The 24358-nt window shown below is 43.1% G+C and overlaps 1 protein-coding gene across 1 annotated transcript in view; it reads left to right on the top strand.

Annotated features, from left to right (window-relative positions):
* The window catches only part of mtor (mechanistic target of rapamycin kinase), a 127066-nt gene that overhangs the window by 25224 nt on the left and 77484 nt on the right, over positions 1-24358 (top strand). Inside the window, exons 21-28 of the mRNA XM_054767890.1 lie at positions 4885-5052; positions 12530-12642; positions 17333-17495; positions 17860-17952; positions 19092-19238; positions 20242-20384; positions 22678-22840; positions 23666-23811. Of these exons, the coding sequence (XP_054623865.1) occupies positions 4885-5052; positions 12530-12642; positions 17333-17495; positions 17860-17952; positions 19092-19238; positions 20242-20384; positions 22678-22840; positions 23666-23811 (1136 nt within the window). The remainder of the gene's footprint in view (positions 1-4884; positions 5053-12529; positions 12643-17332; positions 17496-17859; positions 17953-19091; positions 19239-20241; positions 20385-22677; positions 22841-23665; positions 23812-24358) is intronic.

Here is a 24358-nt window from a genome sequence, read left to right on the forward strand (position 1 = left end):
TCAGTGTCCTAACTGTTTATTTTGTGTAAGTAATGGGACAAAAGGGGTTGGGCAGCTGTCCGGCAGTCCCTGGCAGCGCTTGGGAGTGTGACCAGTCACAGCGGAGTGCGTTCGGCACGAGGCGTACCTGGAGGAGGGCCGGGGGTGGAGTAAATTACACAGACAATTTGGGCGGGAGGCAGGAAACACTGCAGGAAGAGGTGCAGAGTCTGGAAGATCTAGAAAGCTTTCTTTGCGGGTTATTGTGTGTAGCTGCTCTATAGGAGTCCAGAACTCAAGACACTCCTGATCAAAATCTGAAGACCAGTTGAAAAATTGCTACAATTTGCATTTTTTACATTTGGATCTTAATGAGTTTTTTTTTTGTTTGTTTTTTTTTTTCCCTGTCCTGTCCAGCCTTTAAGGCAGATAGAATTGTTGATCTAAATGCCCTCACGTGCTCAACAGATTTAATCTGCCAACTCTGCCAGGAAAAAGTGTGAGATACATTTCCCCTTTCACACAGAATTTATTTGGCTTTGGTGTTTTGTTATCATGCAAATTTGGAGCTGCCGGACAGGAGTAGGAGTGGATAGAGAGGAAGAGAAAAAAAAAGACGCCCCCACAACTGTAAAGAAGCCCGCCCACGCCAGAAGTGACAGCAAATGAGCAAGCAGGTGGGAGAACCACCAAACAGCGCCAACCGGCACCCGCGGGGCAGCAAAACCCCGGAGAGGAAGTGCTGCACCCCCAATCCGAGGGAGGCCGAGCACCACAGCCGAGGACGCGAGACCAGCAGCAGACCAGCCGCCGGACCCCACCTTCCACCGGAAGCCGACCACCCACACGCCACCAGAGCCGACGGCGCACCACCCGCGCACTGGAGCCCCACCCTCGACAAGCCCGCAGACAGACCGCGGGAGGCAAAGACGCAGACAGCGGCCCAGCTAGCACAAAGACCAGCGGTGACAAATGCCCAAGCGCCCGGCAGAGCACCACCCCCCCAGGACGCCCGGCCCCAGGGCACACGCACAGTGTCAACCTAAGTGTCGACTGTGCGATTCAATTTGAGGGGCGACAGGTCAGTGGCATGGCAGGGGCAAAGAAACCTCCGCAAGGCAACTCCACTCCCTCACCACTGTAGACCACCCCCCAAAGTCTTATATGTATGTGAGCTGGTGCAGTGGAACAGGAAGGACACCCCAACACCGCCCAAACAGAGAGGCAGGGCACTCACCACAGCACAGGCTCGGGCAAGCCACGGACCACAGGACACACCACAGGTCCTACCCAGGACGGCCAGTCCAACCCCCCCAGAGGCGATACCCTCAGCACCCCCAACACCGGAGCCCTACCGGACCACAGCGCCACTGCCAAACACCACGGACCAGCCACACGCCCCAAGGCAGACCCGACCACCACCAGAACAGCAGGAGCCGCGCCCACGCGCCAGGAAACAGAGAGTAGCTAGACACCAGCAAGTAGCGGAGACCGCCAATCAGCCCCCCTCCAGACCCGCTCCCAACCCCCCCACCAAAGCCACCCCCGATCACCCCACACCAGAGTAAGCATCCCCCCCGCCGACCCCAGCCAGCGCCCTGCCCGCACGGGCACCCACACACCCATCCGCCCGCAGCCCCCCCCCCATCCACCACAACACAGCGGCCATGCCCCAGAAGGGAGGAAGGAAGGGATCCCCCGACCCCAGCACCACGCACCCCCATCCCAAGCCCAAACTGCACATCCGAGACCCCCACCCCTGCGCACCCCGGGCATCCCAGCATGCAGGCCACAAAGAGAGCAGGGCCCTCCAGGTCGGCACGGTCCCCAGAGCAACCGGTAATGCCGGAAAGTTCCCAGTCATCGGGGGGAGAGTCACAAGAGCTAGAGGGCAGCACGCAGTCTCTACATGTCACACATACCACACATACCATACACAAATAATGTAAATAGATAAAATACAATAAAATAAGTAATAAGTTAATTAACTTATTACTTATTTTATTATAAAAAAAAATAAAATAAAATAAACAGAAAAATTAAAACCGCCCTCCCTCAACCCACCCTCCTACCCAGCGGAGATGGCTTTACAGAGGCAGCTGGGCTCAAGCACCCGTGCCCCCACCGAGGGGAGAGGCCGCCCCCCACAACCCACACCGGACGACCCTATGTGATCAAAAGTTTAAGACCACAGGCTATAAAAGCCAAAATCTGCTTAAAATTTTCATTTTCTGTCAGGCATTCACACTGTCATGCCCTCCTGATGGCTAAATCTAAGAAGCTTTCTCTTTTTGAAAGTGGTCGGATTGTCGAGCTGCATAAGCAAGGCCTCTTGCAGCGTGCCATTGCTTCTGCGGTTTGGTGCAGTAAATCAGTCATTCTAATTTTTTTTTAAAGATCCTGAGCATTACAGAACAAAAAAGTCAAGTGGTAGACCCAAAAAAATCACACCTGCGCAGAGCCGGAGGAGCCAATTGGCTGTTCATCAAGACACAGGGCGGTCTTCCACTCACATTAAGGCCCTTACTGGTGCCAACTGCAGCGCAATAACCATCAGACGACATCTGCAGGAAAACAACAAACAAAAAAGGAATCTAAGACCTCGTCTCCTTCAATGCCACAAAACTGCCTGTTTAGACTTTGCCAGGGAGCATCAAACATGGGACATTGAAAGGGGGAAAAAGTTTTATTCTCTGATGAGAAAAAATGTAACCTTGACGGTCCAGATGGCTTCCAACGTTACTGGCATGACAAGGAGATCCCACCTGAGATGTTTTCTACCCGGCACAGTGGAGGGGGTCCATCACGATCTGGGGTGCTTTTTCATTCAGTGGAACATTGGAGCTTCAGGTGGTGAAGTGTTGTCAAACGGCGGCTGCTTACGTGCAGATGTTGCAGCGGGCATCCCTCATGACTGAGGGCCCTCGTCTGTGTGGTAACAGCTGGGTTTTTCAACAGGACAACGCTGCAGTTCACAATGCTTGCTTGACCAAGGACTTCTTCAGGGAGAATAACGTCACTCTTTTGGACCATCCTGCATGTTCCCCTCATTTAAATCCCATAGAGAACATTTGGGGATGGATGGCAAGGGAAGTTTATAAAAATGGCCATCAGTTCCAGACAGTTGGTGCCCTTCGTGAAGCCATCTTCACCACTTGGAGCAATGTTCCCACTAACCTCCTGGAAACACTCCCATCAAGCATGCCCAAACCAATTTTTGAAGTGATTAACAAGAACGGTGGAGCTACTCATTACTGAGTCCTACTGACAACATTTTTTGTTCTGGTTTGAAGAGGTTTTTGTTATTTTTTGAGCGATGGTCTTAAACTTTTGATCAGCTGATAAACAGCCTATTTCAGTTTAATTGTTGTTTTCAATAAATTACTTTTTCAAAATGTTTTTTGTCTCACTCCCCCTTCTTGTTTTTGCATATTGTAAGCTCTACTTAAAACCTCATTAAGATCCAAATGTGCAAAATGCAAATTCTAGCAATTTTTCGACTGGTCTTAAGATTTTGATCAGGAATGTATCTGCAGTATATATATATTTCTATTTTTGGAGAAATGTTTTTAAAGTAAAGTAAAAAGTGATACATTATTAAAGCTTTGTATTTAAATACATTAGTTGTTGGTATCAACATTTCAAACTTTACTCATTGGGCCTTTTGCTCTATTTTTAACAATTTTTTGCTGTTTTGTAAATTGGGCCGCACTTGGCCCTGGGCACCCCTACTTTTGTGGATCTTCGTTGGGGTTGGGCTTGTGGCGTTGGCTCTATGAACAAACCACAATTCTATTTGGCTTGTTGGCTCAGTGTCGTGGGCCAGCAATGGTGATTGAGGAGAGAGGGGCAGGTCAATGCGTTACAACTGTCAGCCCTAATGAGCCGCGTCCGCGCAGCTCGAAGATTTTTTTGGAGGTGCATGTCTATGGAGTTATATTTGTGCCTTAATTTTGAGGTAGCAAAGGCAGATTTTGAGCCATATTAATATGCAACGTTTCTCAGCCCCTCTCTCTTAACCTCTGCATGCTTGTCGCTAAACGCTTGTTGCTTGCGGAGCAAGGCGAGCCGGTGTGGGTGCTGTCGTACCTCCGGCCGGGTTTTGGGGACTGGGTTCCTGGTTGGAACTTGAAGGTTGCGTACCTGGAGAGTGGCAAAGCTTACGGGCGTGTTCAGTGGTCCAAATACCTGCCTGTTGGTCACTCTCTGCGAGGGGAGGACACTGATGTATTAATACATTTTTTTTAATATTCTCGCGATCGACCGACAAAGTGCCAAAGATCTACTGGTCGATCGCGATCGATGTGTTGGTGAACACTGCCCTAGAGTATCACTTGAAAGCTAGGAAGCTCCTCTTTCCAAATATAATATATAAATATATATCCAATACATCTGACTAACCAGGCAGACAAATTCTGTCTCCGGGCTGCGGGGTCTGTGCTGCTGGTGGGCTGCAGGCTTCAAGGCTATTCTTGTCGACACATTGTTTTTTTGTTGTTGTCCATTTGAGTCTATCCACATGTTTCACAGATGAATACTGAGCACAGAGCCTTGATGTTAGCCACTGGCGACCTATAGTTTAATAGAAATTTTTGATTATTTTGTACTCACTGCAAGGTTTCCAACACGATCTCACACCTTCTAGGAAAGAATTACACAGGCTTTATATGGTCTGTAAGCATACCTATCGCAATTTTAAATTGAACCTAAATGACTCCAACATACAGTAGAAACAGCCACAATGTTACTGACACTGGAATTTCATTCACCTTTCAATACACACCGAGATTGTGCATTTGGAACAGACAAGTGTACAGTTATTCTTGATTTATCATGCAGGCGGACCACACCTTCAAAAGGCAATAGGAACAATAACATGGAACTATATTATTCTGTGTGTTACAGGAGTACTGGACACCCAACAACCCGATGCAGAACACCATCATCCTTCTGATCGAGCAGATCGTGGTAGCACTGGGTGGAGAGTTCAAACTCTACCTGCCTCAGCTCATCCCGCACATGTTGCGTGTCTTTATGCACGACAACAGCACCGGGCGCAGCGTTACCATTAAGGTAAGTGCTGGGTGGCTGACGTGGCAAAAACAACAATCTTTGTTTGACTTGCAACTACACATACTGGCGAAAAAATCTGCAGAAAGATGCATAGTAGGTGAAACACACTTTAGTTTTTAGGGGATAATGCATGGATACCCAATGGATATTGGTACTGTTGGTCGTACTGCCTAATCGTTGGCATTATTCAGTAGCACATGGTCCGAATAATATTGATTGTGTTGTTTATTTTGTCCGTTTTTGTGATGCAACTGAAATGCTTAGATCGGGGTAGATTGCGAAGGTTGTTTCGGTTGGTCTCATAAACGTCTGTTGTAGATATATATTAATTCTCCCCTACTAATTCGCTCTTGCTCTCCCGCGGCAAAGATTAAGTGAAGAGATGTCTCACACTACACACAGCGATGCAACTTTTACCTTTATTATTCCGATTACGGATAAACTAGCTCAGCGGTAAGATGCCTTTATCTATAATAAAAGTTATCCGTTCTCCTGCAGTGGCTAGTTATGTATCCATCCATCTTCTATGCCGCTTACTCTCACTAGTGTTGTGGGTATGCTGGAGCCTATCCCAGCTGACTTCAGACTTTTTTATATGTTGCCTTGACTTCGGCTGCATTGTCTTTTAAATAATCATTTTAATTTCTTGTGTATTGGTAATGTTTGATAGAAAATGCTAACTGGGCTAATACATGAACTTTGTGTAAAACTGTGTGTATGTAGCTTTTTTGAATGATATTGATATTTTGATATTACCAGTACTCCGGTTATGTACATAAGTATTTAGGAATTATGTGTAATTATCTTTATTGCCACATTGAATTGCTTTGTAAATGATTTGTTAATCATTGCTACTACTTTGATTACCTGTAAAGTTTGAAATTGTGAATGTGAAATACTAATTATTAGTATTTACGATAGTAGTTTCAAAGTTTACTGGTTAGATTTTGTAAATGTGTTATGCTTTATAGTCAGAGATAGATCATGTCTACTTGTAACTTGCATGCTGAGAAAGTGGGTGCACCCTGATATACATGTATAATGTACATAAATATTCATATACAGTGGTGTGAAAAAGAGTTTGCCCACTTCCTGATGTCTATTTTTTGCATGTTTGTCACACTTAAATGTTTCAGACCATCAAAAAAATTTAAACATTAGTCAATGACAACACAACTGAACACAAAATGCAATTTTAAATGGAACTTTATTATAAAGGGGGAAAAGAAATCCAAACCTGCATGGCCCTGTGTGAAAAAGCGATGACCTAGTAACTGGCCACCCTTAGCAGCTACAACTGCAATCAAACATTTGTGATAACTTGGCAGTGAGTCTCTTACAGCGCTGTGGAGATGTTTTGGCCCACTTCTATTTGCATAATTGTTGTAATTCAGCCACATTGGAGTGTTTTCAAACATGAACCGCCTTTTTAGGTCATGCCACAGCATCTCAATAGGATTCAGGTCAGGACTTTGACTAGGCCACTCCAAAGTCTTCATATTGTTTTTTTTCAGCCATTCAGAAGTGGACTTGATGGTGTGTTTTGGATTATTGTCCTGCTGCAGAACCCAAGTTCGTTTCAGCTTGAGGTCCGAAACAGATGGCCGGACATTCTCCTTCAGGATTTTTTTGGTAGACAGCAGAATTTATGGTTCCATTTATCATAGCAAGTCTTCCAGGTCCTGAAGCAGCAAAACAACCCCTGACCATCACACTACCATATTTTACCGTTGGTATGATTCTTTCTTTTCTAAAATGCGTTACTTCTATGCCAGATGTAATGGGACACACACCTTCTAACAAGTTCAGCTTTTGTCTCGTCAGACCATACAGAGTATTTTCCCAGAGGTCTCGGGGACCATCAAGATGTTTTCTGTCAAAATTGAGACAAGCCTTAATGTTCTTTTTGGTCAGCAGTGTATTTCGTCTTGGAACTCTGCCATGCAGGCTGGTTTTGACCAGTGTCTTATGGTGGAGTCATGAACACTGACCTTAACAGAGGCAAGTGAGGCCTGCAGTGCTGGATGTTGTTGTGGGGTCTTTTGTGACCTTTTGCATGAGTCATTGCTGCGCTATGGTGGTAAATTTGGTTGGCCGGCCACTTCTGGGAAGGTTCACCACTCTTCCATGTTTTTGCCATTTATGGATAATGGCCCTCACTGTGTCACACAGGGCCATGTAGGTTTGGATTTTTTTTTCCCTTAATAATAAAGTATTTCATTTAAAAACTGCATTTTATGTTCTGTTATGTTGTCATTGAGTGATATTTACATTTGTTCAGTACCAGCCATTTTAGACTATTTTGACCGATTTTTCAAGGCACACAGAAGGCACATGTGTTCTATGGCTATATAAATATGGAACCTACCAAAAGAAACAGGCTCTCGTTTTTCATCAGAAAAAGTTATTTTTTTCCTTTTTCTGTTCTTTTGTAATCAGCAGTAGTACATATCTCATTTTCAGGAAAGTATCAGTTCCCAACAAGGAAAGGGAGAAAAACACTTTCACTTTGACACAAATTTTTTGCTTTTGTCACAGCTAAAATATCTAAACAGCTGTGCCACAACTTGAACAGCACAAAAGATGGTTGTTTTACATTAAAATAACAATTTGTTTACAAATATAACACGATTAACTATTTACAATTTTCACATTTTGAACAAAACTATGTGTGCGTCTGTGTGGGTGTACATTCGTAAAAATTTCCCTAAAATGCGTAACCTTTTGCATGCTACACTCCTCCATGCTCTTCCACTTCCTCCTTGCTGTTGAGTGTGTTAACACATACAAATCATTCATGCCAAGCTCAAATGCACCTTGTGGCGGTTTTTCTGGCTTAAAACTGCAGTGACAGTCTATTTTTGTGCAGTTGCGTCATCACCTCTTTTTGCCTCTTGCGCAAAAAAAAGTAAAAGACGTTTATACGTCTTTGGGATAGGGCGTTTGGGTTAATAAAAACGTATGAATAAGTCTTTGGTATTGAATGATTTGACAAATGCCAAAAAATAAGAAATCAGCAAGGGGGCAATCACCTTTTCACACCACTGTATTTATGTATACATTATATTTACATATATCAAATATTTATAAATATAGTAAATAAAACCTGTCTTAGCAGCCACCTGTATAGAACGGCCACCTGCCTATAGCAGCCACTGAAAAATCCCCCCCAACAAATTTACATGTTATAGACCCTGTGTATAGCAGTCACCTGTCTAACGCAGCCAGCGGCCACCCATTTTGTCTCCCTTGGTCAATATCTGACTGCATATAGCGGCCAAATTACCAACTCAAGTAGAAGCTTCATGCACGAAAAAGTTTCGTATTTCAATCAATGAAGCCGTCGTGTGTAGACTTTAATTACTGAGTCCTAGCTCAGTCACAATCATTCACAAGATCCACACAAACTGTCAGTTGTTCCACATAAAAAAGCCGTCTTTTTTTGAGCTTGCTATTTCCTGGTCAAACATGTAACTTTAAGAGCATTTGCACCAAAACATTACCGCAAATTAGGCTGGGAACAGGACGTGCTCCCAGCGACGCTAAAATTAAAAAAAAAAAAAAAACATACGCCAGCATGCATGCGGCAGCGGGAGCAAAACTGAGTTCGGTTGTACTTAATTGAAGTATTTTAGAATGTACTCACGTTATTTTTCATCAATCCTCATTCACAAATCCATCAACGTCCTCATCTTCTGTATTCGACACAAACAAAGCCGTCTTCTTTTCCGTTCGCTACTAGTCTGTTAAATTGTCAGTGTTATTCAGCTCCGAAGCAAATAAGGAAACTTCTCCTGTTTCTTCGGCCAACTTTATTTATTGAACGCGGCCACCAGACAGCAGTTCAGAACACACACACACATCTCTCAGCATCGTCTCTCCTTCCTGCTTGCCCACAAGGCAAAGGTTAAACAAGCCCCACTACATAGCTGTTCAGCCAATGCCTGTAAAAAATGACACCGCTTATTTCCTGGTGCGCACTGGTCAATACTGTAATGCCGCTTGTTGTGGGGAAGGAGAGACTCACGTCGCCGATGCACTTTAATGGCTTTATTAACAACGGAGAACACTGCAGGATTTTCCATCCACGCCAACATAAACACACTTCCCAACTCTCTCGAAACTCACAGCTAGCACTGAGCCTAGCTCTCCTGCTTGGGACGCCCACCGTCACTTCCCGTCACTTCTCGTCACTTCCTGATGAACTAAAGCTGTAATGACACTTTGCCGTATAAAAAGTAAAATATAAAAAACAAGCGTAAGACATTACTAGCACAGCTTTGTTCTGTGAGTCGTGGATATATTCTATCAGTTATTATTAAGCCTCTAGCTTCCTTTTAGTAAGTAAAAACCTTGGCTATGATTGCACTACATTGTCATGTAGACCTACAAAGTACACTTGGAAGAACAGGAGGTGAATAAATGTATTGCAACTGATGTGAAACTGATGAGGGGTAGGATTAAATAAGCTTTGCTTCTTTCTACTCCTTTTTGGACATGCAAAATTGTGAATTGTACTATGTGATGTGCTACTGTTTGACTCATACAAGTATGCATGTTCAGGATGAATTAAAACCATGAAACATGATAATAACAAGCCTAGTAGTGTTGTACAACTTTTATCCGCAGTCCGCAGTGCCCTCTACTGGTCAACATTATTATTATTATTATTATTTTTTTCTTTTCTTTCCCTCTACTGGTCAACATTCAAACTGGACGCCAACCTGTCTATAGAGGCCACCTGTCTATAGCGGCCACTTTTGCAGACTCCCTCCAGTGGCTGCTATAGACAAGTTTGACTGTACCGTCTATTCCGGAGTATAAATCGCACCAGCCAAAAATTCACAACGAAGACGAAAAAAACATATATTAGTTGCACTGGACAATAAGTCACATTTTTGGGGGCAAATTTATTTCATAAAATCAGAGACCAGGGAACAGACATTTCATCTTGAAAGGCAAGTTATACTAATAACAATAAAATGGAGAACAACAGGCTGAACAGGCGTCTGTTAACGTAACGTGAATTGGTGGTATGTTAACATAACATACTAAAACAACCCGCAAAGTCATCTACTGTATATTCATGGCCTTGGCACCTACCTGGGTGTGGAGACGTAACTGCACTGTTGACAAGCCTCTTCTGGCAGCACATTGTTGAAGCACCCATTTGTGAACTTGTTCCACTAGCTGTGGCCATTTAGCCTGTGATTAGCTTTTTTTTGTTGCCTTCATTGCAGTTAGTGTCCTCCGCTTTTAGCCAGTCCCTCACAAGTTTCTCGTTCTCTCCAAACTTTCTTTCTGCTCCTTGATTACCGTTTTTGGCTGCATGTTTCACTACTTGCAGCTGGTAATCCGCAGAATATGATTTTCTTTTTGGGGGCAATTGTGTTCCGTCTTTCTACACTTATGTGTGGTGCTGTGAACAGGCACATAGACGAAACCACACGACACTCCAAACCATAGACAACAAAGAACGGATGCGCATAAGTCTGTCGTCTTCGGCTTACGAGAAGTGGAATTACTTCTGCAAGTCATTATGGAGTATAAGACAACAAAATATCAGGAGAATGTTGACTAAGATGAGTCATGTCCATAGAACTCTTCAGATATTATGTTGGCTTGTCATCAAAGCTCACGTCTGGTCATGTGACGGCGACGAGGCGGTGGTGGGTCGGTGATACCATCGTTGTCTGTATACACGCTCACTCTGGAAGCCGTTTCTGGTCACCCAGAACGCCGTTCCTGTGTGGATGAGAGGCTGAAACGATAAAATACTTTGCCGTTTTGAACGGAAAATGTTTCCATGTGGATAGCCCCTGAGTTGTCTTTATACGTTAATGTTTACATTGTAAATTTTCAGTGGTACAGGAGTGATAGGAGTAGCAGATACTGGCTGTGATATCTTTATATATCAACTAAAAAGAGAGAAACTTATCTCTTGTTTGGGTTGCTTTATTGCTTTATTTCAGTGTGGGTGGCAACATCTTGTCTCTAGCATAGCGACAGCACAACTAACAGCTCCTCCATACAACAGACATACTCCACAGATGCCCAACACATTAGTGCCATCTAGGGGCATTGAAGTGAAACAACATGACACATACACTATATAACACTGGCACACAAGCCTAGAGAGCCCTCTCGAGGCTGTAAGTGCGGGGAAAAAAAAGTCGCTCTGGAGTACAAGTCACAGAACCCGCCAAACCATTAAAAAAAGTGTGACATGTAGTCCGGAAAATATTTATAATACGAGGTAGATCTTTGGGACTTGGTAATTTCAGAGGAGCTCACAGGCTGAAAAAGTGTGAGCACCCCTGTCTTAGATACTATACTTGGTATTCAGGTGGATTACTTAACTCTGCTGGTGTGTACTTTTTTTTAAATGCGCTTGTTTTGCTGCAAAAACATAGGTGCACAGCGACTTCTATAGTTAAACACAGTTTTTGTTGACTTCCCATAGGGCAGTGCTGTACAGGTCATATTATGCTCTCAATAGTAGATCAAATTCGTTCTGTTCTGTTCCCTAGGAGGGGCATGACAGTAAATAATTGTGCACCATTGTCATAGGCAACATCACAACAGCTAGAACAACTACCTGTAGATAGCTAGTGAGGATGTGGACGTCCTAATGCTTTGAACGTGAGTCGATTTACAGTACTCATCTTTTGCTGCAAAAAAGCTAAAGAAAAATCCTCTGATCCTTCCTCGTACAATAGGCTGATGAGTCATGGTTTCATGCACAAGATTTTTATCAATTTAGAGGCACATTTTTCCTGAAAAATGTTCACTTTCACTTTCGAGGTTCCACTCTCATTGATTTATTCCAGTTATGTTTTCTCTTTGCGGTTTCCTTCAAGCCCATTCAGGTTTATACCATACATGTGTATAATAGAGCAGGTCAAAGATGATATAGACCTGTAAATGGCACTCTCTCTTGTTTCAGCTGCTGTTGCTGCCAGTATTAGTTTGAGTTTCCCTTAAAGTCCTAAATTATGGTTTCAGGGCAAAGACCACCATACATTATCAAAACTTTTTGCCTCCTGCTTTTAGCCACAGAGACATGACTATTGGATAACAGCAGCCTATGGACTGGGTCAGGTATTCTGGAGAGTAGCCTCCCGAGGATTAAAATCAGGGAAATGGGACTCGGGTTACCCACTAATCTAAAGGAAAGCAAAAAGAAAAACATACTTCCATCATTTCAAGGGGCTGTTCGTTCCAGCTACCATAATCTCACAGAGCTCCTCCACGTCAGCTTCCTGCTGTCGCGCCGTGTGCACATTTAAACAAGAGGGCTAATCAGCTGTGGTCATGACGTTAGATGGCGTCTGGAGTGGACGTTCGGATGCAACATACATCATCTGTTCACTCACCCTCTTCTTGCAGCATTACATACACTATCATACTAAACTATAGAAATGACAACAACACCTTAAATTGTTGTTTTTTTCGTGTGGTGTGCTTTCATCTACAGCTGCTGAACGCCATCCAGCTGTTTGGCGCCAACCTGGACGACTACCTCCACCTGTTACTGCCTCCTATTGTCAAGTTGTTTGATGCGCCCGATGTTCCTCTGCAGGCCCGCAAGTCAGTACTGTACTTTGCATTTCAATGTTCAAATGTCATACTAGCTTTACAATATAACGGCAGTCGCGTCCCATTAACTTAGAGAATTGCTATTGTGCATTTATAGTGCTATGCAAAAATCTAAGGTCACCACGAGCTTTGTGGTTTTATTGTTAGTAGTTCAGCATGTTTTACATTTTTTAAAAAAGCACCGGTTTTCATGAAACTTTGTAGAGGGGTGGTACATGGAAGAAGGAACCCATTAGTGTTTCCATATTGTAGTGTTTTTCAACAGTTTTAAACATATGTCAGAGATCCCACAATACAGTCGTCCCTCGTTTATATCGGTTAATTGGTTCCAGACCAGACAGCGATAAATGAATTTCCGCGATAAAGGATTCAAATTTAATATATGGATTATTTTTGTAGTTAGAGCATAGAAAACGTGTTTATGACTTTTTAAATACAGTTTTTAACATTATTAGAGCTCTGTAGACATGAAATAACACGCCTGTAGCCACCTTTACTGTCCTATTATTCATTGTTTACATCACATTGCGCACTCTTATGCTGCATGGACGCGAGACGGCCGCTAGCTTGAAAGCTAGCTCACTAACAAGCTAGCGAGCTAACCAGTTAGCCTCCAAATGTATTTCTTCTAAGCCAAAAACATACCACTTCCACACGAAACGGGAGGAGACCTTTTTTCACTCTATCATGTCAGACATGCCATGGCTGACTTCATGACTTCATACAGTTTTAAGGTAATGTAATGTAAGGTAATGCCTCATCAATCTTTTATGTCATTACTGCCCCCTAGTGACCACAGTGCTACATATCACTTGTATTTCAATATGTCTTGACTAATAATAGGCCATAGTCCACCACGAAACAGCGATCATTTATTAATTAATTTCTGAAACACCGTGATACAGGAAGGTAGTGATAATCGAACCGCAATATTGCGAGGGGGAACTATAGTGTATTAAGTGTGTGGGTTAATATCCAAACGTTAACCTCCGAAAACCCCCAACAATGCTCCATTTACATAATGTGACCAGCATATTAAGCAAGTTACAGCGACATCGTTGTTGTTATTGTTATTAAAACACCACACAGGCTAGCAACTAGCTTCACCACACACTCGCTTACAACACCTCAGGCCACTACCGAAAGGTAACGCTGCATATTGCAGATGCCACCACCACTTTTTTATATATAGTGGTGTGAAAAAGTGTTTGCCCACTTCCCGATTTCTTATTTTTTTGCATGTTTGTCACACTTGAATGTTTCAGATCATCAAACAAATTAGTCAACTGCACACAAAATGCAGTTTTTAAATGAATGTTTTTATTATTAAGGGACAAAAATAATCCTGCGTGAAAAAGTGACACTCAACTTCCCACAATGCAATTCTTCTTAAAGGGCTAGGCTTGGCCTGTAACAGCGTTCATACTGTATGCTGTGATTAAAAAAAAAGAAGCACTAAAAAATTTTGCAAAAGGTGAACCGCGATAGAGCGATGGAACACTGTAAAGGCCGTAATGGAAATGACAAAATAATATCAACAGCCATAGTGATAATACTGTATTGAAATAAGTATTGTCTAATAAGTATTGTCATACTTATTAGTGGTAACGGTAGTAACAATTAACTATACTAGTGAACAGACCCGACCTAAGACGAATTGCCCCCCCCCCCCCCCCCCCCCCCCCCCCCCACCACCACCACCACCACCACCACACACACACACACACACACACACACACACACACACCCAGGCCTACGATCCCTGCAAACGAGACACCACGCCCCACCCCACATCACAGCCTAGCTCACCCAGCAGCCAAAGCAGCGCAGCATCCTCAGGCCACCCCACCACGGCGGCCTGCAGCTCGCTAGCAGCACAGACCCCGCACCCCGGAGACTGCGGGACCCAACCCCAAGCGCACACAAATACCCACAGCCCAGGTCGGTCCAAGGACGCACCCCCGGCGAAAGCCCCTGCATCATCCGGCCCCCAGTGGGTCTCCCCGGGAAAGGCAGGTCAGCCAGACCAAAACCCCCACAGGTTAGGCCGCCCCGATTGAGCCACCGCGCCCTGGTGGTACGCGGACAAGTCCACAACCGCAGCTCCAGCCTTGCCCAGCAGACAGTTGTCATGGAACAGGCAGGAGGCACCCCGATCCAGCACACTCCACCCGTGTATGCGATGAGATGGGATGTGTCTATTATACAATTAAAAGCTCTGGGGGTGTCCGACTGTAGACCATCCCCAAAGTCCTATATGTAGGTGTACTGGTGCAGTGAAGCAGGAAGGACAGGAGCCCCACGTGCCCACCCGAACCAAGCGAAGGGGAACCGAGGACACACGACCGGCAGGCCACCCACCACAGCAAAGACCCGGGCAGGCCATGGGCCGCAGGCCACACCCACCCAGCCCTCCAGGGCACCCAGTCCATCTCGACCAGAAATGGCCACCCCAGCACCTCCAACACAGGAGCCACCGCCGGAGATAGCGCCGACAACGCCATCCCCATTTTTCTCCCTGAATAATGAAAAGTTTAATTCAAAAACAGCATTTTGTGTTCAGTTGTGTTGTCACTGACTAATATTGAAATTTGTCTGATGATCTGAAACATGTAAGTGTGACAAACATGCAAAAAAAAAAAGACATCAGGGAAACACTTTTTCACGCCACTGTGTACAGTAACTCTGGACAGGAGGACACAAACATTAGCAACACTAGCATAGGTATGTGAGCTACAGTGCTAGCATTACACACTCATTGTAACAGCCACATCATGCTTGCTATTATTCACTGAAGAAAAACAACATGATCAAACTTACAGGTCCCAGTTTTGACTGATAGTTGGCAGAGCTCTGGGCTGTATTTTAATGTGTAGCAAATCGAGGAAAAGGCTTCTTGAGACGTCATCTGTACTTCTGTGTAGAAGGTGTCGGATGTTTCGCTCCTCATCCGAAGAGCTTCGTCAGCAAACTAATAAGTGCTGGTAGCTTAGGCCTTAAATACAGTAAGAGTGGGCGGAATTGGTGTGCCAACACCCTCCTCCTATTGGTTCGTTACACTAAGCCTGGGCGGAGCAGTGGTATAATCCTATCCTGTTATTCACACCTACGATAAAAGGGAAGTGTCGCTCCCTGAATTGGGTATGAACGACTCTGATACTGGCTTGTTAGCATCTATTGTTCTGGCTCGGCCCTGCCTTCACCTCATTTGCAAGACTAAGAGCTGTGGGTTTAGGTCTCAGTAACCTGCTGAACACAGGGTCCAAATTAAACCTCAAACCACCATTCCGGTTCAATGATGGGTTCTGTTGTTTGACAAAAATAGCTTCCTTTACTCCTCTTTCAAACCATCTGTTTTCTTTGGCCAAAATCTTTACCTCGCTGTCCTGAAAAGAGTGATAGGTAGCTTTCAGGTGTAGATGTACTGCTGATTGAGGACCACTAGCAGTACATCTACACCTGAAAGCTACCTATCACTCTTTTCAGGACAGCGAGTGATAGGTAGCTTTCAGGTGTAGATGTACTGCTGATTGAGGACCACTAGCAGTACATCTACACCTGAAAGCTACCTATCACTCTTTTCAGGACAGCGAGGTAAAGATTTTGGCCAAAGAAAACAGATGGTTTGAAAGAGGAGTAAAGGAAGCTATTTTTGTCAAACAACAGAACCCATCATTGAACCGGAATGGTGGTTTGAGGTTTAATTTGGACCCTGTGTTCAGCAGGTTACTGAGACCTAAACCCACAGCTCTTAGTCTTGCAAATGAGGTGAAGGCAGGGCCGAGCCAGAACAATAGATGCTAACAAGCCAGTATCAGAGTCGTTCATACCCAATTCAGGGAGCGACACTTCCCTTTTATCGTAGGTGTGAATAACAGGATAGGATTATACCACTGCTCCGCCCAGGCTTAGTGTAACGAACCAATAGGAGGAGGGTGTTGGCACACCAATTCCGCCCACTCTTACTGTATTTAAGGCCTAAGCTACCAGCACTTATTAGTTTGCTGACGAAGCTCTTCGGATGAGGAGCGAAACGTCCGACACCTTCTACACAGAAGTACAGATGACGTCTCAAGAAGCCTTTTCCTCGATGGACAACTCCTGTACGACTGAGAGCCTACACAGACGAATGTGTAGCAAAGTGTTTTTTTGGAAAGCATACCTGAAGAGTCACAACTTCACAAGTGAGCGTTTGAGCGTCTCGTCTCTCAAAAGTGGAGCCAACAAGTGAGGGAGATGATAGATTTTTCTCACGTTTGGTGCTTGTAAACAGACTCTACAGCAGGGGTCACCAACGTTTTTTTCTTGCGAGAGCTACTTTTAGAAAATGAAAATGGCCACGAGCTACTCATTTTTGTAGAACTTATTTTCATAGCTTATTTCAACCCAAACAGATCAAATACGCTTGTTTTACCAAAACATTCACAAAATGCTGGTATCCACAACTCACATTTTATGTTTCAGAATGCATTTCTTCCTAGTGTTCTCACATTATTAACTGAAAACCTGAATGAAAAGCAGGCTTGCGGGCACCTTGTGTGGTCGTGGGGGGCTACCTGGTGCCCACATTGGTGACCCCTGCTCTACGGGTTAGAACATTATGAATAATTGAATTTTGAATAATACTGCATAATAATAATACTCTTTAAAGTTGAGTGTTTTGTGTTAACTTGATTGTCAGGGTTGCTCTGGAGACTCTGGACAGGTTGACGGAATCCCTGGACTTTACTGACTACGCCTCTCGCATTATCCACCCCATCGTCCGGACGCTGGACAGCACGCCAGAGCTGCGCTCCACCTCCATGGACACCTTGTCCTCGCTGGTGTTCCAGCTGGGCAAGAAGGTAGCCCATTATTCAGTAGAACAATTCCAGCCTACCTACTGCTGGCTGCTACAGTACATCATGGCCTTTTATTGCTTCCTGCCAGACCACTGATGTCATGGACTGATGTTATGGACTGATGTTTGTCGGGGGCGGGGGTGCTATTTATGAGCGTGGATGAGGTCAGAGTTACCCCCTCCTCTTTCATCAACACTATCGTTAGCATTCCTTGTGTAGCCACGTCTGGCAACATGCGAAATGGAAGCTTTTGATCCTTATTTATTTGGCTTATGGTAAAAGAAAAGGAGGCATTTTCGGTAAACTGTATAATTAAACACTTATATACCCTTTTATTTACTTTCCGCCCCTTCCCTCTTATTTGCAGTACCAGATCTTCATCCCTATGGTAAATAAAGTGATGCTGAAGCACCGGATCAACCACCAACGTTATGACATACTGATATGTCGCATCGTTAAGGTGAGCTCCCTTTTTTTTGTATATGAAACGCAGAAAGCAACTTGACGTTACAAATTCTGCTAAGGAAACTAAAACACAATTTTCAGGCCACTCATGTCAAATAAAAAGTCAGATTCTTAGAGTTCAGTTAAGCTATTAGGATTAGTGTGTATGTTTGGTTTGTTACGCATTTCTGACTGTAAAGAAAATTAAAGGTCTCAGATTATGCAAAATGGCTCTTCTAACAGTAGTACGTGTTCCTAGTGGCTGCTCATGAGCACCAAGCATGAAAGAAATCTATCATGTCCCTCACTTGTATGCTCCACTTTTAAAAGAAGACGTGACGTCATGAATGGAAAAACCTTCTTCCTTGATACTACCCCTGACCCGTCTTTAGTTCGATGAGCCCGCCTTGTGTCTAAGCCCATCACCTTGTATAAAAGTCATCTCTACGCATCTAAAAATAAAGCCTGGAGTTGCCAACAGTCGCTCTATCAGGTATAAACATGGGAGCTATAAGTTTGGTCATTTATTTTTTTTTTGTCATGATGTTGTTGTTAAAATGCGACTGTACTGTTAGCACTGTAGCTCACATTGCTAAAATAGTGTGTTCCCAGTAGGGCTTCCTAAAAGCACTTTTAAACTGTTTGTTTATATGCCAGCATCAAGGCTAGATTTTGGACACTTCCTATACACTATTGTTACTTAAAATTGGTGACAAATACTGCAATATGGAACCATTAAGATATTACCTGAAATGTTTCCTGTACAGATAATAATGTGGGCAACAGCTCGACCCTGGAGCATATCATTTTAATTTCCATTTTTCCTTGTGGTGTGTATGGTGTTCAGATTCTGTATTTCCATTTCAACAGTTCTAAATTGCACTGATCGCATATGTAAGGTCAAAATAGTAAAGGCCTCTTGACATTGCACAGCACCACATGTTTGACTCCAAAAAGATTGCATAATTATAATCAAGCACAACCTTCTCAGCACATATGCAACATAAGCAAATAATTAGCTCATCATTAGTTATCCCTCAGGAAGGATGTGCACTTGTTCACTCACACACAAAAAAAACCTTGATTCAACAGTTGTTTGTGTGTGGGGCCTTTATTTTTGTGTGTGTGTGTGTGGTCCTCGCATGTTCATAACAGGGCTACACTCTGGCAGAGGAGGAAGACAACCCTCTAATCTTCCAACACCGCCAGCTACGAGGTAACCAAGGCGATGCCCTGGTCAGCGGACCCGTGGAGGCGGGACCCATGAAGAAGCTTCACGTCAGCACGACAGCTCTTCAGAAGGTCAGAAAGAATCATGACACCATGACAAAATTAGGCTTTGTTTTTGACTGCAATGTGATTGGATAGAGTAAACAAACCACCTGCAGTCTGGTGTACAATTTACTCCGGGTGGTGGCTTAGGAACAAACAAATTAGAAGGGTGGGAAAACCCCAAGTGATTTGTGGGAAAGTCTGATGTGAGCAGATGCACAGTGGGTAAATGAATGACTCCATGGCATGTAAACCAACATTAATGCTGTTGAATAAAGACCTCCAACAAGGTTCAACCAATCCTGCAATATAGTTGAGGGTATCTCTGCTGTAGTTCACCGGCAATTAATACTGTTCTGTTGCTCCACTATTGACAGAAGAAACAGGCTTTGCTACACATCTTAAATTAAAACCTAGTGCTCTGCCAGCTATCTGTATAGTGTTTTTCTTCAGTGCAGTATATCTTTGCTGTAACGTAGCAGCAAATAATACTGTTCTGCTAATAAGACACAACAATTGACCATTTTCATTTGCCCCATAGCAGTGTACTGTTTTTGTTCTTGGATGAACAGCAGCAAAATCCCATAGCAACTTAAAACTGGTAAACAGTGTGGAAAAACACAGGCTATTCCATCCATCCATCCAATGCAGTTTGTGTTGAAGACTGTAAGTAAATGGACAGACTTTACCATTGCCATTCTTGGATGACCCTAAAATTCCATAGTTACTTAAAATGGTTCCTTTATCTACTACATCTTTTCCAAAATGTACTGGATTCTTTCTTGGTACATGCCACCACTCTACAAAGTTTTGTACAAATGTGTCGTTTTTTTTTTACGTAAACCTCCCAACAACAATCACAACAACACCTCTCGCCTTCCTGCTAAAATAAATCTTGGATGATCAGTTTGGAATCAAAAGAGTCTTTCCTTTGAAATCTTGGATGATCAAGTGTCCATCATCCAACAGACTGTAAAAATGTGTTTTGCTCCCACGTAGTTCTCAGCGAAAACAATGTGTTCCCTGCACACAGGCCTGGGGCGCCGCACGAAAGGTTTCCAAAGACGACTGGCTGGAGTGGCTGAGGCGCTTGAGCGTGGTCCTCCTCAAGGAGTCTTCTTCCCCGGCGCTGCGATCATGCTGGTCGCTGGCCCAAACCTACATCCCACTGGCCAGGTACGCCACCACATCAGTCATACACACACACTATCAAGTGTTAGGACACCTGGCCATTACGAACTTGGAAGAGTTTAGAGTTTGTCTTTGGGATTTGTTTTTTTGTCCATTCGTCCACAGTGTCTTAGGTAAGAGGAAGATTTAACCTTTTAGGTGCCAGAGTTTTTTTCAGTTTTGACATTACTATTTCAAAAGGTTGTAACTTGAAAATGGTTAGAGATAAAGACATAAAGTAAATTCGAAAAATTGTCAGTATGACCCAAAGTTTGTGATGAGAGTAAATGTACTCATCTAATTTGCATATTATGACATCGCCATGCTCCAAATTTGTCAGATCCCTGTCTCCACGATACCGGGTCATCAAAATGTCTGATCCACTATTCCACTCATCTCTCAAGCAAACCCAGCTATCATTATCGTCATTTACAGCGACATCTTGAACACCACTGCTGCCTTTATAGGTATAAAGTATTTATGTATCATCCCTGTGAATATTATCATTCATCCAGGTCGTGTTCTCAGGTCATTTCTGTCTATTAGCATTGCGTTTTCGGCCGAGGAGTCTCCCACGGATAGTCTAATGTGATGCCGCTATTTCCGTGTTTTTTTTACATTCCCGCTACCCCTCTCATCATTAGCGTTTTTTTGACAACCCACCTTGTCCCCTCCTGCCACCCTGAACACGGTGAAGCTAAGCATCGGCTCAATTATATGCTGCGTGTGGACTGTGGCTAGTGGACTCGCTGCCGCACGCACACAATGCTTCAAAGTCTATAACCTCCTAAACTTTGCATAAAAACACGCCTACAAATGTTGCTCAGATTGAAGTTACAGATGTCCCCCATCTCCCGGTGTAAAGTATTGACTAAATGAGGGACCATATTTGCAGCAATGGCTTGTTAAATTCAGCAGTGTTGCTTGTCGCAATTTTGGAACTTTGGCGCTTAAAGGGATTGCAAACTACAGGGTCTACTTAACCCCTGATTGATCAAACACTTGACTGACCGTTACAAGGTTCTTCAAATGTCTTCACTCGTTTGTCCCTAATGACAAAAACATTCCCAAAAACTTCTGTAAAAATATTACATATGTTAATATATTTTTACACTTCAAACGAGCCTGTCTTTTCAAACTACTTCTGCCTAAAACATAGATATGAAATATTGATATTTTGGTGTTTTTTAACCCTTTACTGGCCAGTATGTTTTTATACACTCACGGCTTTTTTTATTGAGTCATATTTGCTTATTGTTATTGGACCTTGATACAGTGATTGTCAGCAACATTGATTTTCATACCTTGTTATAAACTCACACTCAAGGTCCTCAAGACAAAAATGGCAACCTTCCAAAAACCACAGTAAAAATATTGGGGGGCTTTTTTCACTAGAAGTGTGTCAATATTGTCAAACTACTTCCCCCTGAAATGTGTGTATCAAATATTAACTATCCATCCAGCCATCCATTTTCTGTGCCGCTTGTCCTCACTAGGGTCTGGTTGCCAGCCAGGGCATATGTAGCCAAACAATAGTATTAATTATATTTTGGAAATTTTAACCCTTTAAAGGCCAATTTGTTTATATAGCTGTTTTGTTTTTTTTTATTTAAAAAAAGTAGCAAGGCACCCTTGCAGAAAACGGATTACATTATTTTATGTGAAGATGAATGTGGGATTAAAAAAAAGGAACTTTAAATGGTTGTGTGTCCCCAAAACTTTGTCCAAAAATGTAAAATCCTATTACAGGCCTCCAAGGGCTGTACTAAATTTGAGACGATGCAAGGATTGAACAAATGTTTTCTATTATGTATTATAGGCATTTGCACTTAAATGTTTTTGGGCTCAGCTCAGTTTTGAGCTTTTATTTGTTTTTAGTGGCGGGATCAGAGGCGCTCTTGGGCTGTACAGTCTTCCCTTGGTACATCACGGTAGAAGATTATAAACATGTTTTCTATGCTCTAGCTATTTAAATATTCTGTTTATTAATATTAAATCCTACTTCGTGGAAATGATTGTGGCCAGGTCTGGAACCAATTAACCGCGATAAACGAGGGACGACTGTATACAATTCCTTCTATTTTATTAACCAATATTAACCTAACAAATTGTATCATAATGTATCATTTTGTCGCACGCAAACCACAAAACAAAAACGGTTAGCAAACGTTGTGAATCGCAAACACGAATATTGTGCAAATGTAATCGTCTAAATGTAAATCATATTGCATTTGTCATTCAGTTTAAGGTATCCACAAGTTGATCTACTGGTGTCATATTGGTGTGTCTTTGTCCACAGGGATCTTTTCAACGCTGCTTTCCTGTCCTGTTGGTCCGAGCTAAGCGAAGACCAGCAGGACGAGCTGATCCGCAGCATCGAGTTGGCGCTGACGTCGCAGGACATCGCTGAGGTCACGCAGACGCTGCTCAACCTGGCAGAGTTCATGGAGCACAGTGACAAGGTCAGCATTGAATGTGAAACCACTCATTCCCTGTTGTGTATTTCAAACAGCTGATTGCACAGGTCATATTTTCTTTTTGTAGCTCTTATCGGACTGCTTGTGGCTACATATCCCAAAGGAAACATTTTTCTTCTTTTTTGTTTCCTTTTTTTTATTGTTTTGAATTATATTATCAGAATTATATTAGGGTTTTTTGTGACTTTTTTTTGTTACGTTTTTCCTCATATTTTTAATTAAATATTTAATACACTCCTAGTCAATATCTTAAGACCAGACCACCTTCGTGAAGCCATCTTCAACACTTGGAGCAATGTTCCCACGAGCCTCCTGGAAACACTCACATCAAGCAAGCCCAAACCAATTTTTGAAGTGATTAACAAGAACAGTGGAGCTACTCATTACTAAGTATGTTTTGTTCTGGTTTGGAGAGTTTTTTATTTTTTGAGGTGGTCTTAAACTTTTGATCAGCTGATAAACAGCCTATTTCAGTTTAATTGTTGTTTTCAATAAATTACTTTTTAAAAGTGCTTCTTGTCTCACTCCCCTTTCTTGTTTTTGCATATTGTAGCTCTACTTAAAACCTCTTTAAGATCCAAATGTGCAAAATGTAAATTCTTGCAATTTTTCAACTGGTCTTAAGATTTTGATCAGGAGTGTACATACGTTGGGCTGTGAGGCCCGCTTAAGTGGATGAATGGACGTATAGATAGGATTTTAGTTTATTGACAACTGTTGTGATTTAACGTTTAGCATATTTACAGTAGGTAAATAAATTAAAAGTAGGTGCTGTTAATTGTTTTTGATACCATATGCTCACCTTTACAGGGCCCTCTGCCTCTGAGAGATGACAATGGCATTGTGCTGCTTGGCGAGAGGGCTGCCAAATGTCGCGCCTACGCCAAAGCTTTGCATTACAAAGAGCTGGAATTCCAGAAAGGTGCTTCACCCCTCATCCTGGAGTCTCTTATCAGGTAAGAGGTTTCCTTTCCTAACTAGACTGAGGGGCTATTCACACGGAAACGTTTTCAGTTCAAAACAGGCAAGTATTTTATCCTTTCAGCCTTTCCTCCACTCGGAATCCACGTTCTGGGTGACCAGAAACTGTATTTTGTTAAAACGGCTTCCACAGTGGAGGAAATCTGAAAACGCCAGCTTGTTGTTTCCATATAGACGGCCGAACCGTGGTTTTACAGAAATGATGACATCACAGACCCGTCGCTGTCACGTGACTTGAAGTGAGCTTTGACAACAAGCCAACATAATATCAGAATATTTCGACGGACATGACACACCCCAGTCAACATTCCCTGATATTTTGTCGTCTTATTCTCCCAAATGAATCGAAGAAGTAATTGCACTTTGTCGTATGTCTAGATGAGCCTTGAAAACCAACCACAAGACGAAGGATTTATGCGCATATGTTCTCTTCAGTAGTTTGGTGTGTCATGTGGCTCTGCATGTGTGTTTACAGCGCCACACATAGGTGTTCTTTGTGTATTATATCGTTTTCACCCAGTG

Source organism: Dunckerocampus dactyliophorus, chromosome 1 (assembly GCF_027744805.1).
Source record: "Dunckerocampus dactyliophorus isolate RoL2022-P2 chromosome 1, RoL_Ddac_1.1, whole genome shotgun sequence".
NCBI lineage: Eukaryota > Metazoa > Chordata > Actinopteri > Syngnathiformes > Syngnathidae > Dunckerocampus > Dunckerocampus dactyliophorus.